Source organism: Nyctereutes procyonoides, unplaced genomic scaffold (genome assembly GCF_905146905.1).
Source record: "Nyctereutes procyonoides isolate TBG_1078 unplaced genomic scaffold, NYPRO_anot_genome, whole genome shotgun sequence".
Lineage (NCBI taxonomy): Eukaryota > Metazoa > Chordata > Mammalia > Carnivora > Canidae > Nyctereutes > Nyctereutes procyonoides.
In genome coordinates this window covers 1,556,773-1,576,189 of record NW_026575132.1, presented here as the reverse complement: position 1 = coordinate 1,576,189, position 19,417 = coordinate 1,556,773, and the positions used below count along the sequence as shown (strand labels likewise).

The 19,417-nt window shown below is 55.5% G+C and overlaps 1 protein-coding gene across 1 annotated transcript in view; it reads left to right on the top strand.

Annotated features, from left to right (window-relative positions):
• The window catches only part of STAT1 (signal transducer and activator of transcription 1), a 40,092-nt gene extending 21,644 nt beyond the window's left edge, over positions 1-18,448 (top strand). The window contains exons 13-25 of the mRNA XM_055345222.1: positions 1,394-1,423; positions 1,517-1,610; positions 2,572-2,613; positions 3,793-3,876; positions 4,322-4,420; positions 5,447-5,582; positions 7,124-7,173; positions 7,850-7,944; positions 8,726-8,871; positions 10,572-10,757; positions 12,730-12,805; positions 13,691-13,793; positions 17,307-18,448. Coding sequence (XP_055201197.1) covers positions 1,394-1,423; positions 1,517-1,610; positions 2,572-2,613; positions 3,793-3,876; positions 4,322-4,420; positions 5,447-5,582; positions 7,124-7,173; positions 7,850-7,944; positions 8,726-8,871; positions 10,572-10,757; positions 12,730-12,805; positions 13,691-13,793; positions 17,307-17,321 — 1,156 coding nt within the window. The 3' untranslated portion in view covers positions 17,322-18,448. The remainder of the gene's footprint in view (positions 1-1,393; positions 1,424-1,516; positions 1,611-2,571; positions 2,614-3,792; positions 3,877-4,321; positions 4,421-5,446; positions 5,583-7,123; positions 7,174-7,849; positions 7,945-8,725; positions 8,872-10,571; positions 10,758-12,729; positions 12,806-13,690; positions 13,794-17,306) is intronic.
• Positions 18,449-19,417: the final 969 nt, after the last annotated feature.

Below are 19,417 nucleotides of genomic sequence, written 5' to 3'. Positions count from 1 at the left end.
GCTGCTTGGCTCGTCCCCGTCTGAGCTCTAGGTAGTCCTCTGGTCGGGGTCAGCCTGGGCTCATGGCAGGTCTGAGGTCCTGGCTGGGACGACCGGGCCCCATCCGTGGGCCTCTCAGGAGCCCGCCCGGCCTTCCTGCATGGTGACAGCACCCCAGGTGGGTGAGAAGGGCGGCGTGCTAGGCCCGTGGAGGCGAGGCTTGGAGCTCCTGGTGTGGATGCATCCTCCCATCCACTCTGTTGGCCGACCTGAGTCACCTGCGCCCCCAGGGACGGGGAGACACTCGTCTCTCGGAGGGAAGAGCAGCAGAGATTTCATGGCTGTTACACTTTGTCTACCGCGGTCTCTCTTCTGGTTTGTTCAGCTCTTTGGTTTCTCCTCTGTTCCAGCTCTGGGTTTTCTTCTTAGCTCTGAAAGGGCACCTTTGTGTCTTTGCGTCACGCTATTCCTTTTCTTTTCTCCAACACCCCGCGCCCTGCCCACCCGCCCCGAAGTGTTGGTCACCCGCGTAGCTGGTGGTGATTGTCATTCACAGAGATGTTGGACTTCTGGTTGAGGTAGGAAAGGAAGCCGGCTGCGTCCCTGTGGGTGGCTAATGGCGTCCAGTCTGCGCCTCCACCCGACAGATTCTTGCGAGTCCAGAACATGACCGCGTAGTCACTGAACTTACGTTAGAGGTGAGGCTGCTCAAGATTTTTTTAAAGATTTTATTTATTTATTTATTCATGAGACACAGAGAGAGAGAGGCAGAGACACAGGCAGAGGGAGAAGCAGGCTCAACGCAGGGAGCCCGACGCGGGACTCCATCCCGGTCTCCAGGACCAGGCCCTGAGCCGAAGGTGGCGCTAAACCTCTGAGCCACCAGGGCTGCTCAAGATTTAACCTCAGATTTAAAACTTGAAAGCTTCCTCAAATCATTGACTCTTCCAATACTTTCACGAGAGCCTTAAAGATAGTAGAGAGCATTTAGCCATCACCTGGGAGCTCCCCAGCCTGACTGCAGACGTGGGCTCTGCTGCCCCGTGGCTGCGCAGCCTCCCGGGGCCTGAGGGCATGCAGGAAGTGGCCAGAAGTGTAGCCTCGCGGTGGTCACAGCACATAGCCAGCTCGCCACTTATGGCATCCCATGCTTTTGGTGCTCTCCACAGCGCGCTGGACGAGAGATGGGGGCCTGGGTGGTGCACCTGCCCAGGGTCACGGGCGTCCTTGGCTCCTTGGCAGAGCTGGTGCTGCTTGACTCGGGGTGGGGGAGCAGGAGGGAGTGAAGTGACAGGTGTAGATTCCATGTTGATCTTCGACTTGGTTTTTACATCTTTGTTAAAGCTCATGTCAAAACTTCAATATGCGTGTGTATGACTTTATTGATCTGTGTATTTCTTTTTTTTTTCCCCAGAGATGTGAGTGAGAGGAATACAGTAAAAGGGTATGTCAGCCACTTTGCACCGGGTTGTACTGTCTTTGTCTGTCTGTTTAACGGTTCTGAGCCTCTGAGGTGTCTCTACCCTGTATTGTCTAGGTTTAGAAAGTTCAACATTTTGGGCACGCATACGAAAGTGATGAACATGGAGGAGTCCACCAACGGAAGCCTGGCGGCAGAGTTCCGGCACCTGGTAGGGACACCAGTTTCCCCTTCTCGGCCTTGGGTCGGGCACATCAGGACCGAGCGCTCGGCTCCCTGTGTGACAGGGACACAGCCCCGGGAGGTGGCTTTCTGCAGCTCGTGGCCAGGACCCAGGCAGCCCTTGGGAAACCCTGCTGCTCCTCGTGCTGCCTCTGCCCGAGACCACCTCCCAGGGTGCAGCAGTCTGGGTGGGGTACCCCCTGAGCCGGCGTGCACAGAAGGAATGTGTGGCCCCTCGCTCCAGAGCCTTGCAGTCCCCTGGCTTCTCTGGGCTCCCGGCGTGGCCGACCCCAGGAGGTCACCATCCCTTGCCAGCCACCTTGCCCACGACCACCACGTCTCCTGCCTTGTCTCCCGGGGAGTGGGCCCGTTCCAGCAGCCGTAGAAGCCCAGCAGGGGTGGCAAGCAGGTGGTGCCTTTGGCCTGCGTCCGTGGAAAGTGGGGGCTGCTGGTGGATCTGGAGCGCGGGCACAGAGCCCGGCGGGAGCGGGAGCCGTGGGCAGCTTCGGTGGCAGCCCTTCTGTAAGCCAGTGAACCCTGGTTAGTGAAGTCAGCGCTTCCACGAGAGCCCATCCACCCAGGCCGCTCTGCGCCCCAGGCTTCCTTAGAGCCTCAGGGCTCGATCCTTCCGAGGGCAGCATCAGCGGCGCCCTACGCCTGGGGAGCATGAGGCCGGTCATGAAGATTATGGGGGACCTCGCGGGGGAGGGAGCAGGATGGGACCCGTGCAGGACCCGTGCAGACTCTGCCGTTTGCCTGGTGTCAAGCTGCTGCCAAAAGGCACCGAGGCCCGGGAAGCCCACACGGGTCCTGTCCCGTCCCGTCCGGCCCTCTGAAGATCATTTCACGCCCTTTATCCTTTATAAACCCTGCCCTGGGTTTTGCTCATAGACGACCTATGGCCGTGAGCACTATCGTGCTGTTGCCTAACACAGTCTCTTGTTCCCCAGCAACTGAAGGAACAGAAAAATGCTGGCACCAGAACAAATGAGGTGAGTCTCCCTCTGTTTTGAATGGTGTCTACCCAGCAGGTGTGTCCAGGCAGGTTGGCTCAGCAGCCCAAGGGCCAGGGACACTTGTGGGAGAGGTTCAGACCCAGCAGGGAAGAGCCGGGGGTGAGCTTGAGGACCCAGCGTGTCTGGGGTGACGGCAAAAACACGTTCACGCTCTATGGCCGTCGCGGCGGAGGGGGTGCAACGGGCTCCTGCACTACTCACGTTTCACAGGCGAAGAGCGTGGCTCACGGGAAGCGTGTGGGATTCAGCTAGGGGTCACGGGAATTACTCTCTGGGCTGGAGCCAGCGGCCGGCTCGGGGACGACTCAGACTCGGGACGGCCATGCTGAAAATTACGGGACCCGAGGGCTTTCTCACCGCCCAGTAGCATCGTCGTCCCGTCGGTTTCCATTTTACAGCCAGGTCCTTGGGGCAGGAGTTAAAATTTGTGATGTGTTAAAAAGGGAACTGGTTGAACAGCAGACCCTATGCACTTGCTCTCGTGCAGGGTGTGTTGGGCCCCCGCGGCCTGCAGCGAGCCGTCCTTTCCCGCCAGGTGGACACAGGGTGGCCGGGTGGGCTGGGTGCGCCCGCGCTGCCTGGCCCTGCTTTCACCCCTGCTCCCCCCGCGGCCTCCTGGGGCTTCCTCTCCTCCCTGCCTGCCACCAGAGCCGCCTGTCCTGCCGAGTGGCCGTGATGCTCCCACCTGATAGTGGTGTGAAGGCGCTTGGAAACTGTTAGGTTTCCGCGTTAGCCCAGGACTTTGTGACCCACCAGGCTTATGCGAATCGGTCCCCCAGGAGGTAATCCCACGGGGACACGGGTGCTTTCCAGCGGGCAGGGTCAGCCGGGGCTGGAGAAGGCCAGCAGGCCGAGGGGGCTGAGAGCCGGAAGCCCGGCATGGCCAGTAAACCCCTTAGAAGCTGCTGTTTTCCTGTGGGCTGGTCTTTCTGTTAATCTGTAGCCCTTGCCATGGCTCCAGAAATCGTACCTTTAAGACAGAGAACACTGAGGTACGATAATTACATCTGAGATTGTTCCTGAAAAGTGGAATATTTTTTCTGGATTGCACTTGGTTGGGGGTCAGGCTTTCTGCAGCTGCCGCAGGGCTTATCCGACCCCTGGAAGTTGCAGGGCGCTTGGATGAATCACTGAACTCCCCCCTTCTCTTCGAAGGGCCCTCTGATCGTCACCGAAGAGCTCCACTCCCTTAGTTTTGAGACCCAGTTGTGCCAGCCTGGTTTGGTCATCGACCTCGAGGTGAGACTTCGTGGTTCAGACATGGACATCTTTATTTTTACCTTTCAATGTTACCTGTATTTTTCTTTGTCAGGTTTTGTTTTAGATGTGGTAATTGCCAAAAAAGACAATCCTTTTTAGCTAATGCTGTCTTGACATTAATTGAATGGTTTGGGAAGCTAGAGAACTGAACTCCCATTTAAATGCTACAAACGAAATGTTTGTAAAATGTTCTGGTTGAGGTGTCGTATGTTAATTTTTTTATACGAAGCAGGGAGACTTATTTCTTAACTGAAAGCTATAATGAAAAACTAGAAACAAAAGAACTTAACTTTACATCTTTTGTGCTCAAATACAAAAACGCGCAAGTTTACAAACCACCGCTTGCTTGGTCTGGAGGCCACCCAGGGTCTGCAGGCGGTATTTCTGTGGTTCTGACGACTTCACGGTCTTTGTCCTCTTTCAGACGACCTCTCTGCCCGTCGTGGTGATCTCCAATGTCAGCCAGCTCCCGAGCGGTTGGGCCTCCATCCTGTGGTACAACATGCTGGTGACAGAACCCAGGGTACGGAAGACACATCTGCTTTTGTACCAGGGCTAGACAGAGACCCCGTTGTGTGGCTCCTGCCAAGCCCCTCAGGGCCGGATGTGCAGAGAAAAGGGACAGGACTCCAGTGGCTTCGTCAAGAATATGGAGTAATTCTAGGAAAGGGAAGCGTATATGTGTATTAGAAATGAGGATTACGGTTTTCCTTCTGAGGGAATAAGCTCAGGCAGTAGCTTTCCTGGGACTCTTACTGTGGAAGAGTTCATGTATTGCTTTTCTTAAAAAAAAAAAAAAATAGCATATCTATCTGCTAAACAGGCGTGCTCAGCTCACTCGTAAGCATGGATGCTCCCTGCTGATTAATCACAGCTCGTTGGGCCCGTGCACGCTGCCACAGCGAGCACTGAACGATTGCCCGCACACCTGTCAGGGCACGGCCTTGCTTGTGTGTGCTTCTGTTTAAAGACACTTTATCTAATTTATTTGTTGGTCTATCAGCATTGAGCTCAGGGCCAGCGGCACGGTACCTCATGGCCAAACGACGCTCACCTAAGCACACGTATCTTCCCCATGGGGCCATCTTGCACGTAGGAACATCAGGCGACGCCTCAGTGCTCTTCCTGGGATCACGTTAAAAATGAAATTTTTTAAAAACAACCCACAAAAAGGCAAAAGACACGGCACTAAATAGACCTCAAAAAGGACAGTGGTTTGCAGTAGGAGAGCTGAAGCGAAAAGGCAGTCGCTCTGTTGGCCTCTCCTGGAAACACATGTGGGCGACTCCGCTCGCGCTCTGTTCCCGGGAACGTCTACAGAAAGCTCCAGAAGTGCCCTGAGGAGCGATTTGAGGGGTAAAGTAGCTTTCCGTGAGTAGATTGAATTCACAAAGGTGAACCTGCAAATAACGAGAATCCACTGTGTTTCTCTTGTGTGACAGCTTCCGTGTGTCACAGAAACTAGAACCGAACTTTGGTGCAGGTCCCCAAGTGTTTGAGTGCCTTGCCTACAACCGACGGCCTGAGCTTTCGGGTGTTTTTTCTCTAGAACCTGTCCTTCTTCCTGAACCCGCCTTGTGCACGATGGTCCCAGCTCTCGGAGGTGCTCAGTTGGCAGTTTTCTTCTGTCACCAAAAGAGGTCTCAATGTGGACCAACTGAACATGCTGGGAGAGAAGCTACTCGGTATGGGCTGCATGTCTGTGAAAATTGAAATTCACACAAAATATCTCCACTTGCTCCTTTCCCTCTTTGCTCTCTATTTTGTTCAAGGTAGGAGAATGGTAAAAAAAAAAAAAAAAAATCTGTTGGCTTTTCCAGCTGCAGCTTGTTATGGCTAAATGAGAATTACAGTTCAGGGGATCCCTGGGTGGCTAAGCGGTTTAGCGCCACCTTCAGCCCAGGGTGTGACCCCGGGGTCCTGGGATCGAGTCCTGCATCGGGCTCCCTGCATGGGGCCTGCTTCTCCCTTGGCCTCTCTCTGTGTGTCTCATCAATAAATAAATAAAATCTTAAAAAAAAAAAAAAAAGACAGTTCACCTTGGAAGTAGGTATACCCCTGATAAAACGAATGAATCATTTCCTGATTATCTCACATTAGCATCTCTGAGCAGGTTGCCTAAGGGAAATATGTTTGAATTCCGTAAAATATATTATTTGTGGGTAAAAGAAATGCTTTGATGAGAAAGATGAAGTCTTATTAACCTTGGGGAGGAAAACGTAAGTCCCCAACATTAGTAGACTAAGAAGGGCCTGGGGACGCCCACCACATAGCGTACACCCCGGGCTCCGGCCTCAGGGGGCTGAGGTGCATGGAGACGCAGCCCCACTAGGGTGATGTCCCTGACAGCTCGGCAGGGTCCAGTCCATGAGAATTCCCTTTCAGTAGCTAACGTCATGGATTTATTAGTCATTTACGTAAGGAGATTGGAGACCTACTAGTCTCGAGGTCAGGTCTTCAAAGAATGAGCAATTTAAACATCCACAGGCACCTTTCCTCCAGGTTTGCTTCTGTACAGCAGGATCACACATACTGCAAATGCCAGGAGAGCCTCGCTCACCCGATAGCTCTTCGGGTGTCTTCTTGTGGCCGTACAGCCGTCAGGGTAGGGGTCTTACGCTGCTCAGTAAGGTGTATGAACTCACCTTGTCCTGGCTCCTTATTTGGTGACAATGAAGACAGATGCCCTTTCTGCCTGGACAGGCTTGTTTGTGGTTCCTACAGAGATGGCGGCCTCAGCACCTGCACGGCCTGGGCTGCTTTAATTTGTGCAGTGATAACCACCAGGCTTCCTTCCCTGCTCTCCTCTCTCTCGCTTGGCTTTTGATTTGCATCAGGCTCCCCGAGCCCGTGTCCTGTTTGGAGGAGGGTGGAGGGAAATGGCCAGATCCTACCCGAAGTAAGCCTGGAGAGCCAAGCGTCCGTGCAGTGGATCACCTAGGGGTGACCTTGGCCTTAGTCTGCAGTTTGAAGAGGCTCTGGAGGACGAGTGGGAGAGGAGGCTGCTGAGGAAGGAGGCGGTGGCGGGGGGGGGGTGATGCTGCACCGACAGGGACCAAGGGGAGGCCTCTCCAGGGCGCCGTTAGTTAGCGCCCACGTGTCTGAGAATATCGGCCTTCCTCTGCTGGGTGTTGGCTCTTTGAGAGGAAATACAGGAGCCACCCGTCCAGCCAAAGCTTCAGAATCCACTCCTGTTTCCTGAAAAAGCCTGTGTTTGCTTGCTTAGGTCCCAACGCCGGCCCCGATGGCCTCATCCCGTGGACGAGGTTCTGTAAGGTGGGTGCCACCTCGGTCTGCCTCCGAGCTCTCGCTGTCCGTGGAGGTTCCCCGGGGCTCTGTTGTGCCAGCCGCTCTGCCCTGTGCTGCAGCGTGCTAGCGCCTGGCCCTGGCCCCGGAGCCCTGGGGCCAGTTGGTCGCTCTCTTGGGTGTGGGAGGCTAGTCTCCAAGCGCGTCTTGTGGGAATCACCCGCAGGTGTGATAACGGTCTTCCTACCCTAGTGAGCCTGCCTTTCCCTCAGCCTCGCCGCTCCTCGGGCAAGGACACATGTGAGCTCTGTGCCGCCTTGGACGGCCCAGGACGTTCCCCGGCCTGCTCCGCCCAGGGCCCGCTGGGGGGAATGACCAGACCTGCTGGGGTCCCCAGACCGTGTGGACGAGCCACACAGCTGGATTTCACTAGCGGGAGGGCAGCTTTGGTTCCGCGATCGAGCCGAGGCCATTCCTGGGCTGGTTCACCAGTTTGCAGAGAGAAGCAGAGCCTGGGCCCGGAAGCGGGGAGCCCGGCGTCCGCCTGGCATCCACCTGCTGCCAAGGAGGCAGTGGCTCCTCGGGGGATAGTGCATGTGGGGGCAGCAGGGCGGCTTCACAAACAAATCTGACGGTGGGAAGAGGCTTGGTAAGTCACTTTGTTGCATTCCTCTGCTCCTAATGTGTCTGTTTTCTACACTTCCAGGAAAATATAAATGATAAAAATTTTCCTTTCTGGCTTTGGATTGAAAGCATCCTTGAACTCATTAAAAAACACCTGCTCTCCCTCTGGAATGATGGGTAAGGGCCTTTGATAGATTTATTTTCAAGACATAATTTTAGCGTACGCCTCTTGCTGCGGGGCTGAGCCTGGCCTGACTGGACAGACGTTCTTCTTTGACAAGACTTGTGTGCCCCTCACAGAAATGGACACTTACGGGCCGTCCACCAGGGCTTCGTGATCGTGGAACCTCCGAGGACCAGACTTCCACTTTCATAGCCTGTGGATATAGGTTTTCAACTCTTAATTAAGATATTTTGAGTGCTGCTCATGCATTCACTCATTTGATAAAAATTTCCTAAGCCCTTACTTATTATATTGCTGCTAGGAAAGAAGAAAACCCTTTCAATTCAGTGAATTGTTTTTATCTGAGTTGTTCCCGGGGTCAGTTGCTATTTCAACAAAGGCTTTAACTTCCCGGAAGGGCCAGGACATGGGGCTATGTTGTGGGAGCCTTCCCCTCCAGTAGAAAAGATGCAGAAATTCAGACATTCTCATGTCCTTTTAAAAATCATCAAGTGAAAAAAAAGGTCATCAAATAAGTATGAAAGGCTCGTGAATCCAGCGAGTATTTATCGATCATCTGTGCATCTCCTTGTCACCACGTTACTGGCTTGTGTGGACCTGAGTGTGCGCACATACAGGCGAAATGCTGCCTGAAGGGTCAGTTAAATTCAGGGCCTCTGAAAAGGCCTGCACACCCGGGGGGCTCCCGTCGAGTTTCGGTAATCGCGTCCATTCGGGAGCCAGCGTGCGAGCTGCCAGCACGCCGGGCCTCACAGCCGCTGACTTGGGCCGCAGGTGCATCGTGGGCTTCATCAGCAAGGAGCGCGAACGCGCGCTGCTCAAGGACCAGCAGCCAGGCACCTTCCTGCTGCGCTTCAGCGAGAGCTGCCGGGAGGGGGCCATCACGTTCACCTGGGTGGAGCGGGCGCAGGGAGGAGGCGGTAAGCAGCCCTGCGTGTGCTCCCTGACCTGGGGTCCCCGGCCCCGTGTGTGTCCCCCCTCCTGGGGTCACAAGCCCTGTGTGTTTCCCCCCAACCTGGGGTCCCCAGCCTCATGTGTGTCCCCCTTCCCAATCTGGGGTCACAGGCCCTGTGTGTGCCCCACCCTGTGACCTGGGGTCCATGACCCCGTGTGTGTCCCCCCCCCCGACCATGGGGTCACAGGCCCCGTGTGACCCCCCCGACCATGGGGTCCCCGGCCCCGTGTGTCACCACCCCCCGACCTGGGGTCCCCAGCCCTGTGTGTCCTCCACCCCAACCTGGGGATGCGGGCCCCGTGGTGCCCCACCCCCCAACCTGGGGTCCCCGGCCCCGTGTGTGTCCCCACCACAACCTGGGGTTCCCGGCCCTGTGTGTTCCCCACCCCCGACCGTGGGGTCCCCAGCCCCATGTATGTCCCCCCCCAACCTGGGGTTCCCGGCCCCGTGTGTGTCCCCCACTCTGACCATGGGGTCACAGGTCCCCTGCCCAACCCCACCCCGACCGTGGAGTTGCAGGCCCTGTGTGTCCCCCCCGACCTGGGGTCCCCAGCCCCATGTGTGTCCCCCCCACCCCCGACCTGGGGTTGCAGGCCCCGTGTGTGCCCCACCCCCCGACCTGGGGTCCCCGGCCCCGTGTGTGTCGTCCTCGCCCCTGACCATGGGGTCGCAGGCCCGTGTGTCCCCCCACACCCCTGCACCCGGGGCGGAGGTAGAACAGCAGAGCTGAGCCAATGCTAAAGACAAACGCCGTTTCGTAATTGCTGCTCGTGGTTGCTGTTCAAGGGGCTGGAGGGATCCAGTGACTTTCCTGCTTTCAGAGCAAAGATGCAAAAAAACATGGGATACTTATCCTATTTATGTAGTTTTTTTTTTTTCTCCAAAGGAGAACTCAAGAAAGCTGGAATTAGGGCCCAGGGGTCAGTAGTGTCAGTCCCCCAGGCAGTGCCCTTCCTGTGGAGTGGGAGGTGGAGCTAGCAAAGCAGGGGGCAGAGATGGGGAGATGGGGCAGGGCCAGCGCCAGCCCAGGAGGCCTGCATAGGGTGCAGTAGCAGAGCAGTGCCTGGGTGTGTGCGCCAGCGCGGGCTTCTGGGTCGGTCAGGAAGCAGGATGCAAGTGATGTCTGGGAGAAGGACCACGAGTGAATCACCCTGGTGTACTGCATAAGGACTGGAAGAAAAAGCGAATGGGATCTTTTTGTTGTTTAAAAAGTTGTTTTCCATGTATTGTCATTATTTATTGTAATAAGTTACATTCTTCAATCTGAAAAGAAAAGCAACGGAAACCTCATTTTTTATTAATCTGTGACCTGAGCCAAAATGACCTGCTTAGTACTTATTTAATAGCTACCTGTGGGTGGGTCCCTCCTTCAAGATGCAGGCTGCTAAAAATGTTTAGTAACCTCTTCTTGCCAGATTTACAGACCTAAGCAAACAATGAGTGCAGCACTGTTGCATTAGTAACAAGTAGTGGCTGCCTTTATTTTTCCTGTTTTTAAGAAAGGATTATGATTCATTTAGAAATGACGCAGCACACTGTGTTATAAAGCCTATATCGTGATTAGTTCTTAGCAGGCTCACTCAAGCCCGTTAACTCTGCAGTGTTTTGTTTCTCCTATTGTTTGGGGACAGTCCAAGGGACTCACTGAGATCTCCTTCTTTTTAGAACCTTACTTCCATGCAGTTGAGCCCTACACGAAGAAAGAACTGTCTGCTGTTACATTCCCCGATATTATTCGCAATTACAAAGTCATGGCTGCTGAAAATATTCCAGAGAATCCCTTGAAGTTTCTGTACCCGAATATTGATAAAGACCATGCCTTCGGGAAGTATTACTCCAGGCCAAAGGAAGGTAGGTGGGGAAAGCGAAGGATCATTGCCCTGATGAGTAATAACACAAGTCCTATCTGCTGTGATTATGTTCTCATTTTATCATCGTCCAAAGGTTTGCTGGAGATGGGGTTTAGTAACACACGGGGGGACGCCTGGGTGCCTCCACGGTCAAGCGTCTGCCTTTGGCTCGGCCTGGTCCCAGATTCTCAGGATCGAGTCCTGCGTCGGGCTCCCTGCATGGAGCCTCCTTCTCCCTCTGCCTGTGTCTCTGCCTCTCTTTCTGTGTGTCTCATAAATAATAAATATTTATTTATATTAAATATAAATATATTTATTTAAAATATATTTCTAACATAAATACTATTGTATAATATTTAATGTATGTTATTATAATATATGTTATAATAAGAAATATATTTATATTTTAAATGTAAATATATTTATTTAAAATATTTATTTATTCATGAGAGACAGAGAGGCAGAGACATAGGTAGAGGGAGAAGCAGGCTCCATGCAGGGAGCCCGACGTGGCACTCAATCCTGGGTCTTCAGGATCACACCCTGGGCCAAAAGCGGCGCTAAACCGCTGAGCCACCCGGGCTGCCCAATAAATAAAATCTAAAAAAAAAAAAAGAAAAAGACTACACAGGGCTTTTGGCTTTCCGTGACTGCAAGGCTCCTGCACAAACCTCACCCATGCTGAGCATTAACCTACCCCTTTTGAATTGCTGTAAGCAGCCTTTCCAAAGATGGTGTAAACCCAGCATAGTGGACATATAACGTGTTACCTGCCTGGTACAAACAGATGAACAAAGAATTTATTTTAGGCGTGTTGAAAAAGTCATTTCTGGTCTTGTGTATCGATCACATTATTACCTTTTCCACATGCAAAGTGGTAAAAGGCAGGAACACCGTGGCCAACTGATTTATACCAGCCTGTTCCTTTTAAAATTGAGAGAACTAAGGCCCAGGGAAGCAAATGGTTCATTGAGGGTGATCTCAGTAATTTATGAGATCATATTATTTCTAGTGATGACTGTTAAGAGCGGACGTAGGCTTAGAACGCAGGTTCCCTGCTTCTGTGTCTTTACCAAATTGCATTTGAGAACATTCAAGTTAGGCTGCTTAGGGAAGAAGACGCCCCAGTGTCACCTTGACGACTGGCTGAGTCATACCAGCCAGGCCCTGGCCACACCACAAACCCACACAACTGTGCACATTTTGTGCTCCAACTTCTGTAGGATTTCAAGGCTGGGAAGGAGAACCCTCTCCACTTCAGTTCCATGCTGAGCCCTCCTCCCTTCCCTCTGAGTTGTTTCTGCATTCCCACCAGAATTTCAGGTGACCCAGACGAGTGTCACAGCCCCGTAAGGTTATAGGACTCTAACCTGACTGTCAGGGAAAACGGTAAAAATAATTAACTAATTATATTTAAATTTCATTAATTAACGTACAGTGTATATTAGTAGTTCCCTAGATCGAGGTCAGTGATTCATCCGTCTTCTATCACACCCAGTGCTCGTTCCATCACGTGCCTCCTTAATGTCCATCACGCACTTACCTCCTCCCCCCTCCAGCAATCCTCAGTTTGTTTCCTGTAGCTAAGAGTCCTTATGGTTTGTCTCACTCTGATTTCGTCTTATTTTTCCTCCCTTCCCTTATGATCCTGTTTTGTTTCTTAAATTGCACACATGGGTGAGATCCCATGATCAACGTCTTTCTCTGATCGACTTACTTCACTTATCGTAACGCCCTCTAGTTCCATCCACGTCGTTGCAAATGGCAAGATTTCATTCTCTTTGATGGCTGAGTAATATTCCGTTGTTTACATGTGCACACCACATCTGCTATATCCATTGACCGGTCGATGGCCATCTGCACCCCAGGGTTTATAACAGCAAAATAGTAAAAATTTGGTGAAAGAGAACATTGGGTGTGTCTCTGTGGATGGCCTGCTAACAGAAAGTTGTACCCGGTGTGTTTGCTTCTAGCACCAGAACCGATGGAACTTGATGGCCCTAAGGGAACTGGATACATCAAGACTGAGTTGATTTCTGTGTCTGAAGTGTAAGTGAACACGGAAGAGAGCCGTGTTTAAAACCCTGCAGCCAGCCCCGCTCCTGGCCAGGGCCTGTTGAAGATGCTCGTACTTTGCTTTCTCATTATAATTGCTGCTGCTGCCGCCGCAGTTGGACTCTTTGGAAAGATCCTAACTAGAGATCCTGGTGTCACTGCCTTTCAGAATTTTACTGCCTTTATAAAAAAAAACAAAACAAAAAGCAAAAAAAACCCACCAGCATGCAAGGTTGTATTTAAGATCCCCTCCCCCGCCCAACTGATACTTTGAAAAAGTATAAATAAAATAAACAAAAATTGATCAGAGTGGGAAAAAAGTTCTTTTCAATCGAGGAAAGGCCAAAGTGATGGTTGAGATACATTCTTCTCGCTTGCTTTTATTTTGTTGTTTCATTTTATAAAAGGTAGAAAAAAATTTGGAAAAGTCATTGTCAGTTATTTGGCCTGCAGCACTGTCTTGGGGTGAATGGATGTAGCCTTCATGTAAAAACACTGGAGCAGCTTTATCTGCATACAAACCTCAAGGTAGGGATGAGGGAGGGACTCCCCAGACATTTCTCTGGAGCTTCTCGGGCCAGGCTCAGCCCCGAGGCGTCCCCACCGCAGGGCGACCCGCTGCACAAGCTCGCACGCAGGTCGAACAGGCAGGAGCGGCGCAGGTTCCAGGCTGGCTATTTCTCGCATCTCTAGAGCCCTGGACGTTTCCCGAGGGGCCGGGCTGGGGACAGGAACCCCCGTGATCCGTTCTGTTCCAGAACGTACCGCACAAGTGTGTGCACCGTAGCGGAGATCAGAGTCTAAAGCGACGACGTGGAGGTCATACCGCTGCCCCCGGGATCTGGTGCCAACGTGTCCTTTCCTCTCTCCCCGTTTCAGCCACCCCTCCCGACTCCAGACGACAGATAACCTTCTGCCCATGTCTCCTGAGGAGTTTGATGAGGTGTCTCGCATAGTGGGCTCCGTGGAGTTCGACAGCATGGTAAGTAGGCGGCGCTGGGGGGCGCCCACCGGGCGTGGGGGGCATGGGGGGAGCGGGGGGGGCTCGCTCGGGCACAGCCCCCACAGGCAGTGTCTCCCCAGTGCCGAGACCCCGTCAGCCCCTTGCAAAAACTCAGTGACGTGGCTGGTATTTCACAAGTTCCCCCTCCGCCCTCTGCAAGTCGTCCTTGGAGAAATGTCACGTACTAAGGAACTCGGGCTTCTGCCACACAGAGGTGCTCTCCCTCGGCCGTCGTTTCCGCTCTGGGTCTGGGCGCGGGGGGGAGCAGGCAGAGAGGACGGATGCTGGGCAGCGGGCATCCTACGAGCCCTCCCCAGCGACCGGGAAGCACGTCCACCTGCTTCACGCTTGATGACTGGTGGTCCTGCTCCCTCCCACCCAGGGCGTCGCCGCGAGTGTCATGACCAGGGTAGGAGCAGGATCGTCCACATGTTCCCTTTGGGAGGATGGTTTTCTTCTTTTTGTTTTTTTGGTTTTTTTTTTTTTTTTTTTTTTAAGATTTTATTTGTTTGAGGGAGAGACAGAGACCGCGCGAGAGAGCGCGTGAGGATGAGCGAGCGGCAGGAAGAGGGAGCAGCAGACGCCTGCTGAGCAGGGAGCCAGGTGTGGGGTTCGGTCCCGGGAGCCCCGATTGCGACCCGAGCTGAAGGCAGGGGCTTAGCCAGCGGAGCTCCCAGGTGGCCCAGGGAAATATTTTTCAAAATTACCAAGTAGCATCATTTGCCTGCCAGGCCGCAGTCCCTCCTCTGGAAGACTTTTTTTGGTTGGTTGGAATCTTGGTGACACTGTTTAATTTTAGGCTCTTTTTCCACATGATGCTATTCCAGTTAATTCGTTAAAATTTGTTTAATCTTTAAAAAAAAAAAGACCCTCCCTGAGTTCTTCCTGCCCTCTCCTCATGGCGGTGTACTGGCGCGCGGCCCGGAGACGTCCCGGGCTGAGGCAGCCCCGTGGGAAGGGACAGGCGGACGCGGGGTGCCAGCCCTCAGGCCCTGGGGTGCGTGCCCTGGCCTCAGCCCTGACCTCAGCAGCGCCTGTTGAGAGCTGGGTTTCCGGCATGTACCCTTTTCTTGGTCCCTTTTTGTCACCTGAGGAAGCCCAGGCTCAGACCTTCAGAAATGTGACCCTTCCGCCTTCCTCACGGTTGAGAACGGAGAGAGGGCCCTTCCGCCCTGTGCATGTGTCGCGCGAGCCCTTCTGGGTGCGAGGGTGCGTCCTTGTTGGACGGCGGCCCCAGTCGGCCCGAAAGTGCTTTAGGAGCCCATCGCAAAAATGGGAGCAACGTGAAGCCCTGTCACTCCACGAATGTGACATCCGCTGCTAGAACCGCAGGATGGCGGACCTTCTTCTGTTCCTTCTTCGCCGTCCCAGGCGTCACGCTGCCCTCACAGTCCCCAGCCCCCTGCGGGTGAGGCTTGCCGTGTGCGGGCACCTGCCGCCAGTGGCCCCTCCTCGTGGCCGCCTCCCGGCAAGCGTGACCACTATTCTGGGCTTCATGGTGAGGCCCGGGTGTCCCCGCCCCAAGCCGTGTGACATGACTGAGAGCGGCTGCCAGCCCAGGGAGCAGTGGGTCCATCAGAATCCAGCCGGCGCGCCCCACTCATCCCTGCTCATCCCCACTCCTAGAACGCTGCCCGGGAAGAGCCGAGCTTTGTTTCATCCTAAACCCCCACCCCACAGAAACCGTCTGCACGGGACTCAGTAGCATTTAGTCAGCGTGTTAGGGCGGGGGCAGGGCGGCCTCCATGGAGACGCCAGTGTTTGGGATTTGGAAGTGGGAGTCCGGCTGCGTCATCAGCACCATCCCCCTTGGCTTGGGGGAATGAGGCGGTACAGCCCTTCCCTGGGCTCCTGGGCCGGTCCTGCAATGCCGTGGGACTGCCCTGCGTGAGCGCCCGTGGACGCGCCCACTGCCCTCCTGCCCGCACCCTGCACCCGCGCCACTTGCAGGGCAGAAGTTGTTGCTCGCTGTGCACACGCCTCCGGGTCAGAGCCCAAAGGACAAAGATCCGGGCAAGACACGAGCCGGGCGAGATAAAAGTTGGGTTTGCTCCCAGATTGGGTGGGCTCGACTTTGTCCCAGTGTCCCTGCCCTTGGCCTTGTCCATGGGTCCAGCCACACGCAGAGGTGGCGGCTGTGGCCCAGGTGCAGGGACAGAAGGGCCAAAGGCCCCTGAGCACACTGTCCCCCGACCCCGAGCCCCGTGTCTCCTGCGGGCTGCCTCGCTGTGGTCGGTCTGCATGCCCTGGACCATCGGTGGCTTCCCCGGGGCCCGTGAGGCCGGCCTGCTCCCTGTGGCCTCGGCCAGGGCAGAGGGTGACAGGCGCGTCCCTTGACCCTCTGTTCCCGTCTGCCTTCCGTGCCAGGTGGCGTGCGTGGTCTCTCGTGACTCACTCCCGCCGTCCTCTGCTCAGCACCGGGAGCCCGTCTGGGGGACGGAGACCTCGGGCTGCAGGCGGAGGGGTCCTAGGTGGTGCCAGGGGGTGGGATCCGGGCTTTCTGTCCCCCTCCCCCCGTGTCTACTCCCTGGAAAACACGTCCCAGGCACACGCTGAAGCATCAGGCGGGAGCCTCCATTGCGCCGTGACCCTGCATAGCGTGTGGAGGAGCCCACGGGCTGTTGGCCAGCAGGCACCCAGGATTAAAAATAACGGGACTCGTTAGGGAAAGAGCTATGAATTCTTACGAGCTCTGACTCTGTCACCTGGTCACCGTGTGGCTCCTTAGATCTTGCAGGAATCCTCTGAGACCTTAAGGTTTAGCCCAGTTCTCGAGAGGCTCAGTGTCGGGGACCCAGGCCGTTCTGTGCCCGGCGGCTGCTGTGTGCCTTGGACAGTACTTTGCAACGTCCCTGGCCACCACCTGCCGGGCACCAGTGGCACCCACTCCTGAGCCCAGTGGTGGCTGTCAGGCCTCTAGACGCTGCTGGGGGCGGGGTCAGCCCCGTGGAGAGCCCTGGTCTAAGGGGAGAGCCCGGCCTAGAAGGGGGCTGGGGGCAAGTAGGCAGGCCACCGTCCCCTGGCCGCGCACTTAGCGCCTACAGGGTGTCCCACCGGGGCCGCCGGCCTAGCCTGTACCTGCAAGACCCCCACGGCATCCCACTGCGTGGCCTTTAAGGAAGACTCAGCAGGTGCCCAGCCCTTCCCCCCGCTTGCAGCTCTGCGTTGCCTCCTGCGTGTTGCACAGAAGCACATTTGCCACGTGGCTCTGCCCCAGACGTGCAGAACAGCAGAAAGCTTTGTCTGTCCTGCGTGAACTGACCGAGTTAAGCCTGCAGGCAGCAGAGGAGTAATCCGTCAGCTTAGGGGATAGAAAAGGCCTCCATCCGCCCCACAGAAAGGATGAATAGCACATGCTGAAGGCCCCGGTTCCGTGGGCGGACGTGCTGCGGGCAGTGTCGCCCTTCCCCCGTCAGAGGGCAGGCGGTGCTGCTGAGGACGCGGGTCTGTACCCCGGGGAGGAAGCTTAACCACGTCTCGTCTCTCTTACAGATGCACGCGGTGTAGAGCGTGAACGTTTCCCCTGGCGACGTGTCTCCTTCCCACCTGTGACTCCCTCCTGCTACTCTTCCTTCACCTCCTGTGTTTCTAGGGAAACAAAGATGAGCACATTTGCCGCAGCCCGTGGATAGCAAGCGGGTTTTCCCCTAATTCAGGAACATCTGTTACTGCGAAGGGCCTCGTGCACCTTGTGAAAGGTAACGCTGAAAGGCCCTCTCCGCAGAGTGGGTGTTGGGCACGAAAAACTCCCAGATAACCCCGAAACCCCCAGGCGAGAACGAGACTCCTTTGGGAATGGTGAGAAGTGGAGCTTAAGACACGCCGTGCCCGATGTTGGTGCACAGCTGCCGCAGGCCGCCGGACAGATCACACGGCCACCTGGGGACCCCTCTGCCGCTCCTGTAGGGTCGGCATGTGTCTGTCCTGCAGAACTCATTCCCTCTGCTTCACGTGTGGCTGCAGGTTTTCCCATTGGTTTACTTGCGACCTAGTTCAAAGCCAAGTTATGTAGAATCACATCAGCTGTTACCAGAGGTGGTGTCTGGCCGCGTCAGGGTCGGGAGCAGAGTTCTGTACCTGGCAGCGTTTTGCACACCGGCCATTCAAAGCCACAAGCAAATGCCCTCTCGTGGGAGACGTAGCTTTGCTGTCTGACGGGTTTACGATGCCGCTGACGTCAGCACAGGGAAGTGCGTTTCCAGCCTGTGAGTAGGTCCTTGTGTTTAAACCCTGATGCCCAGAGCCCAGTACCTTGTGCCTTCATCGTGGTCGCTGGCAACCGAAACGGTCTCCCTCCGTCTGCCGAGGGAGCCAGGTTGACGACGGCTCCCTCAAGGCCACACTCCTGCTGTTTTTCAAGATGTTAACATCAATTGTAGATCTAGACCGACCCAGAAACTTAATTTGTGTCTCTTAAATGGGTTAATGCGTCTTTATTGTCAGTGGCTAGTAGTTAGTCTTCATCATAGGATTTCCAGGCTGAGAAGAAAAAACAGTGATGAGTAGCCGACCTGAGACCGTGGGAAGACCCAGCAGTTCAAGCCCCCATCCTGTGTACCCGCACTGACCGCGGCATGTTTCTCACTGATAACTGTGTGTCTCTGACAAATACATTTGCAAAAACGGTTCCATTATCTCTGCTGTGCTTTTTCTAGACTGCTCTGCGGTGTTCCGAGGAGTGTGTTGTGCTTCCCACGCCTCCCGGGTGTGGGCGGGTGGCCGGGCCACGGGAGCCCAGGGGCCGGGGCTTGCATGGCGGCCACCGTCGACGGCCCACTGCCAACCCGCGGCCCCGTTACTGGGTCGGGCCGCGCCTCCCGGGCGGGGATAAACGTGGCCTGCAGCCTGTCGTGAAGTGCAAACTGAAGGTGCGTGTATCCGCGAAATGCCTGTGCCCATGGGGCCACGGAGCCTGACCGGCTGCGCAGTGACTTTCAATAGAAGCGAGGAAGGACCGGGGAAGGGAAGGTAGGAACATCCAGTCTGTGATCGTCGGGTTTCAGGTAGTACCTGCATGGCCCGAGGCCTGCACACCCGAGGCCCCCACGCCCCCGCCGCCCACCGGCCGGCCGCTGCTTCTGCCCGCCTTGAAGCCCCGCCCGAGCCCTCCGAGCAGACTCGGCGCGGATTCTGAGCACTACAGGCGTCCCGCTCCCGTCGCCGGTGTGCCTGGCCTCTTCCTCGCCGATGACCCAACCCTAGGGTGCAGCCTTCCACGGGAGCGCTGCCCCAGCCAATGGGCGACATGGGCGGGTGGGTCCCACCTGCAGCGGCCCCCGGTGCCCCCGGGGCAGGCAGTGGCTCGAAGCGCATTTTGGTGCTGATTGAGGCCCTGCCTCCAGAATGCACGTACATACATGGGGCTGTGTCCTGGGTCGAGGCCCGGCTCCAGTGCAGACGCCCGGGAGGAGAGGAGCCCTGCCCGAGGTGGCGGCCTGCCCTTGCCAAGACGGCCCCGCTCCCTGCAGACCCGCCATGACCCGGCTGGCCATGGTCGCCTCAAGGGAACAGGCCCCGTGTGCAGGGAAAATCATGTCACAACAGCCCAGCTGCCACCGAGATGGGACCCCGACGGGCTAGCCTGGACGCTCGTTGGAGGGGCT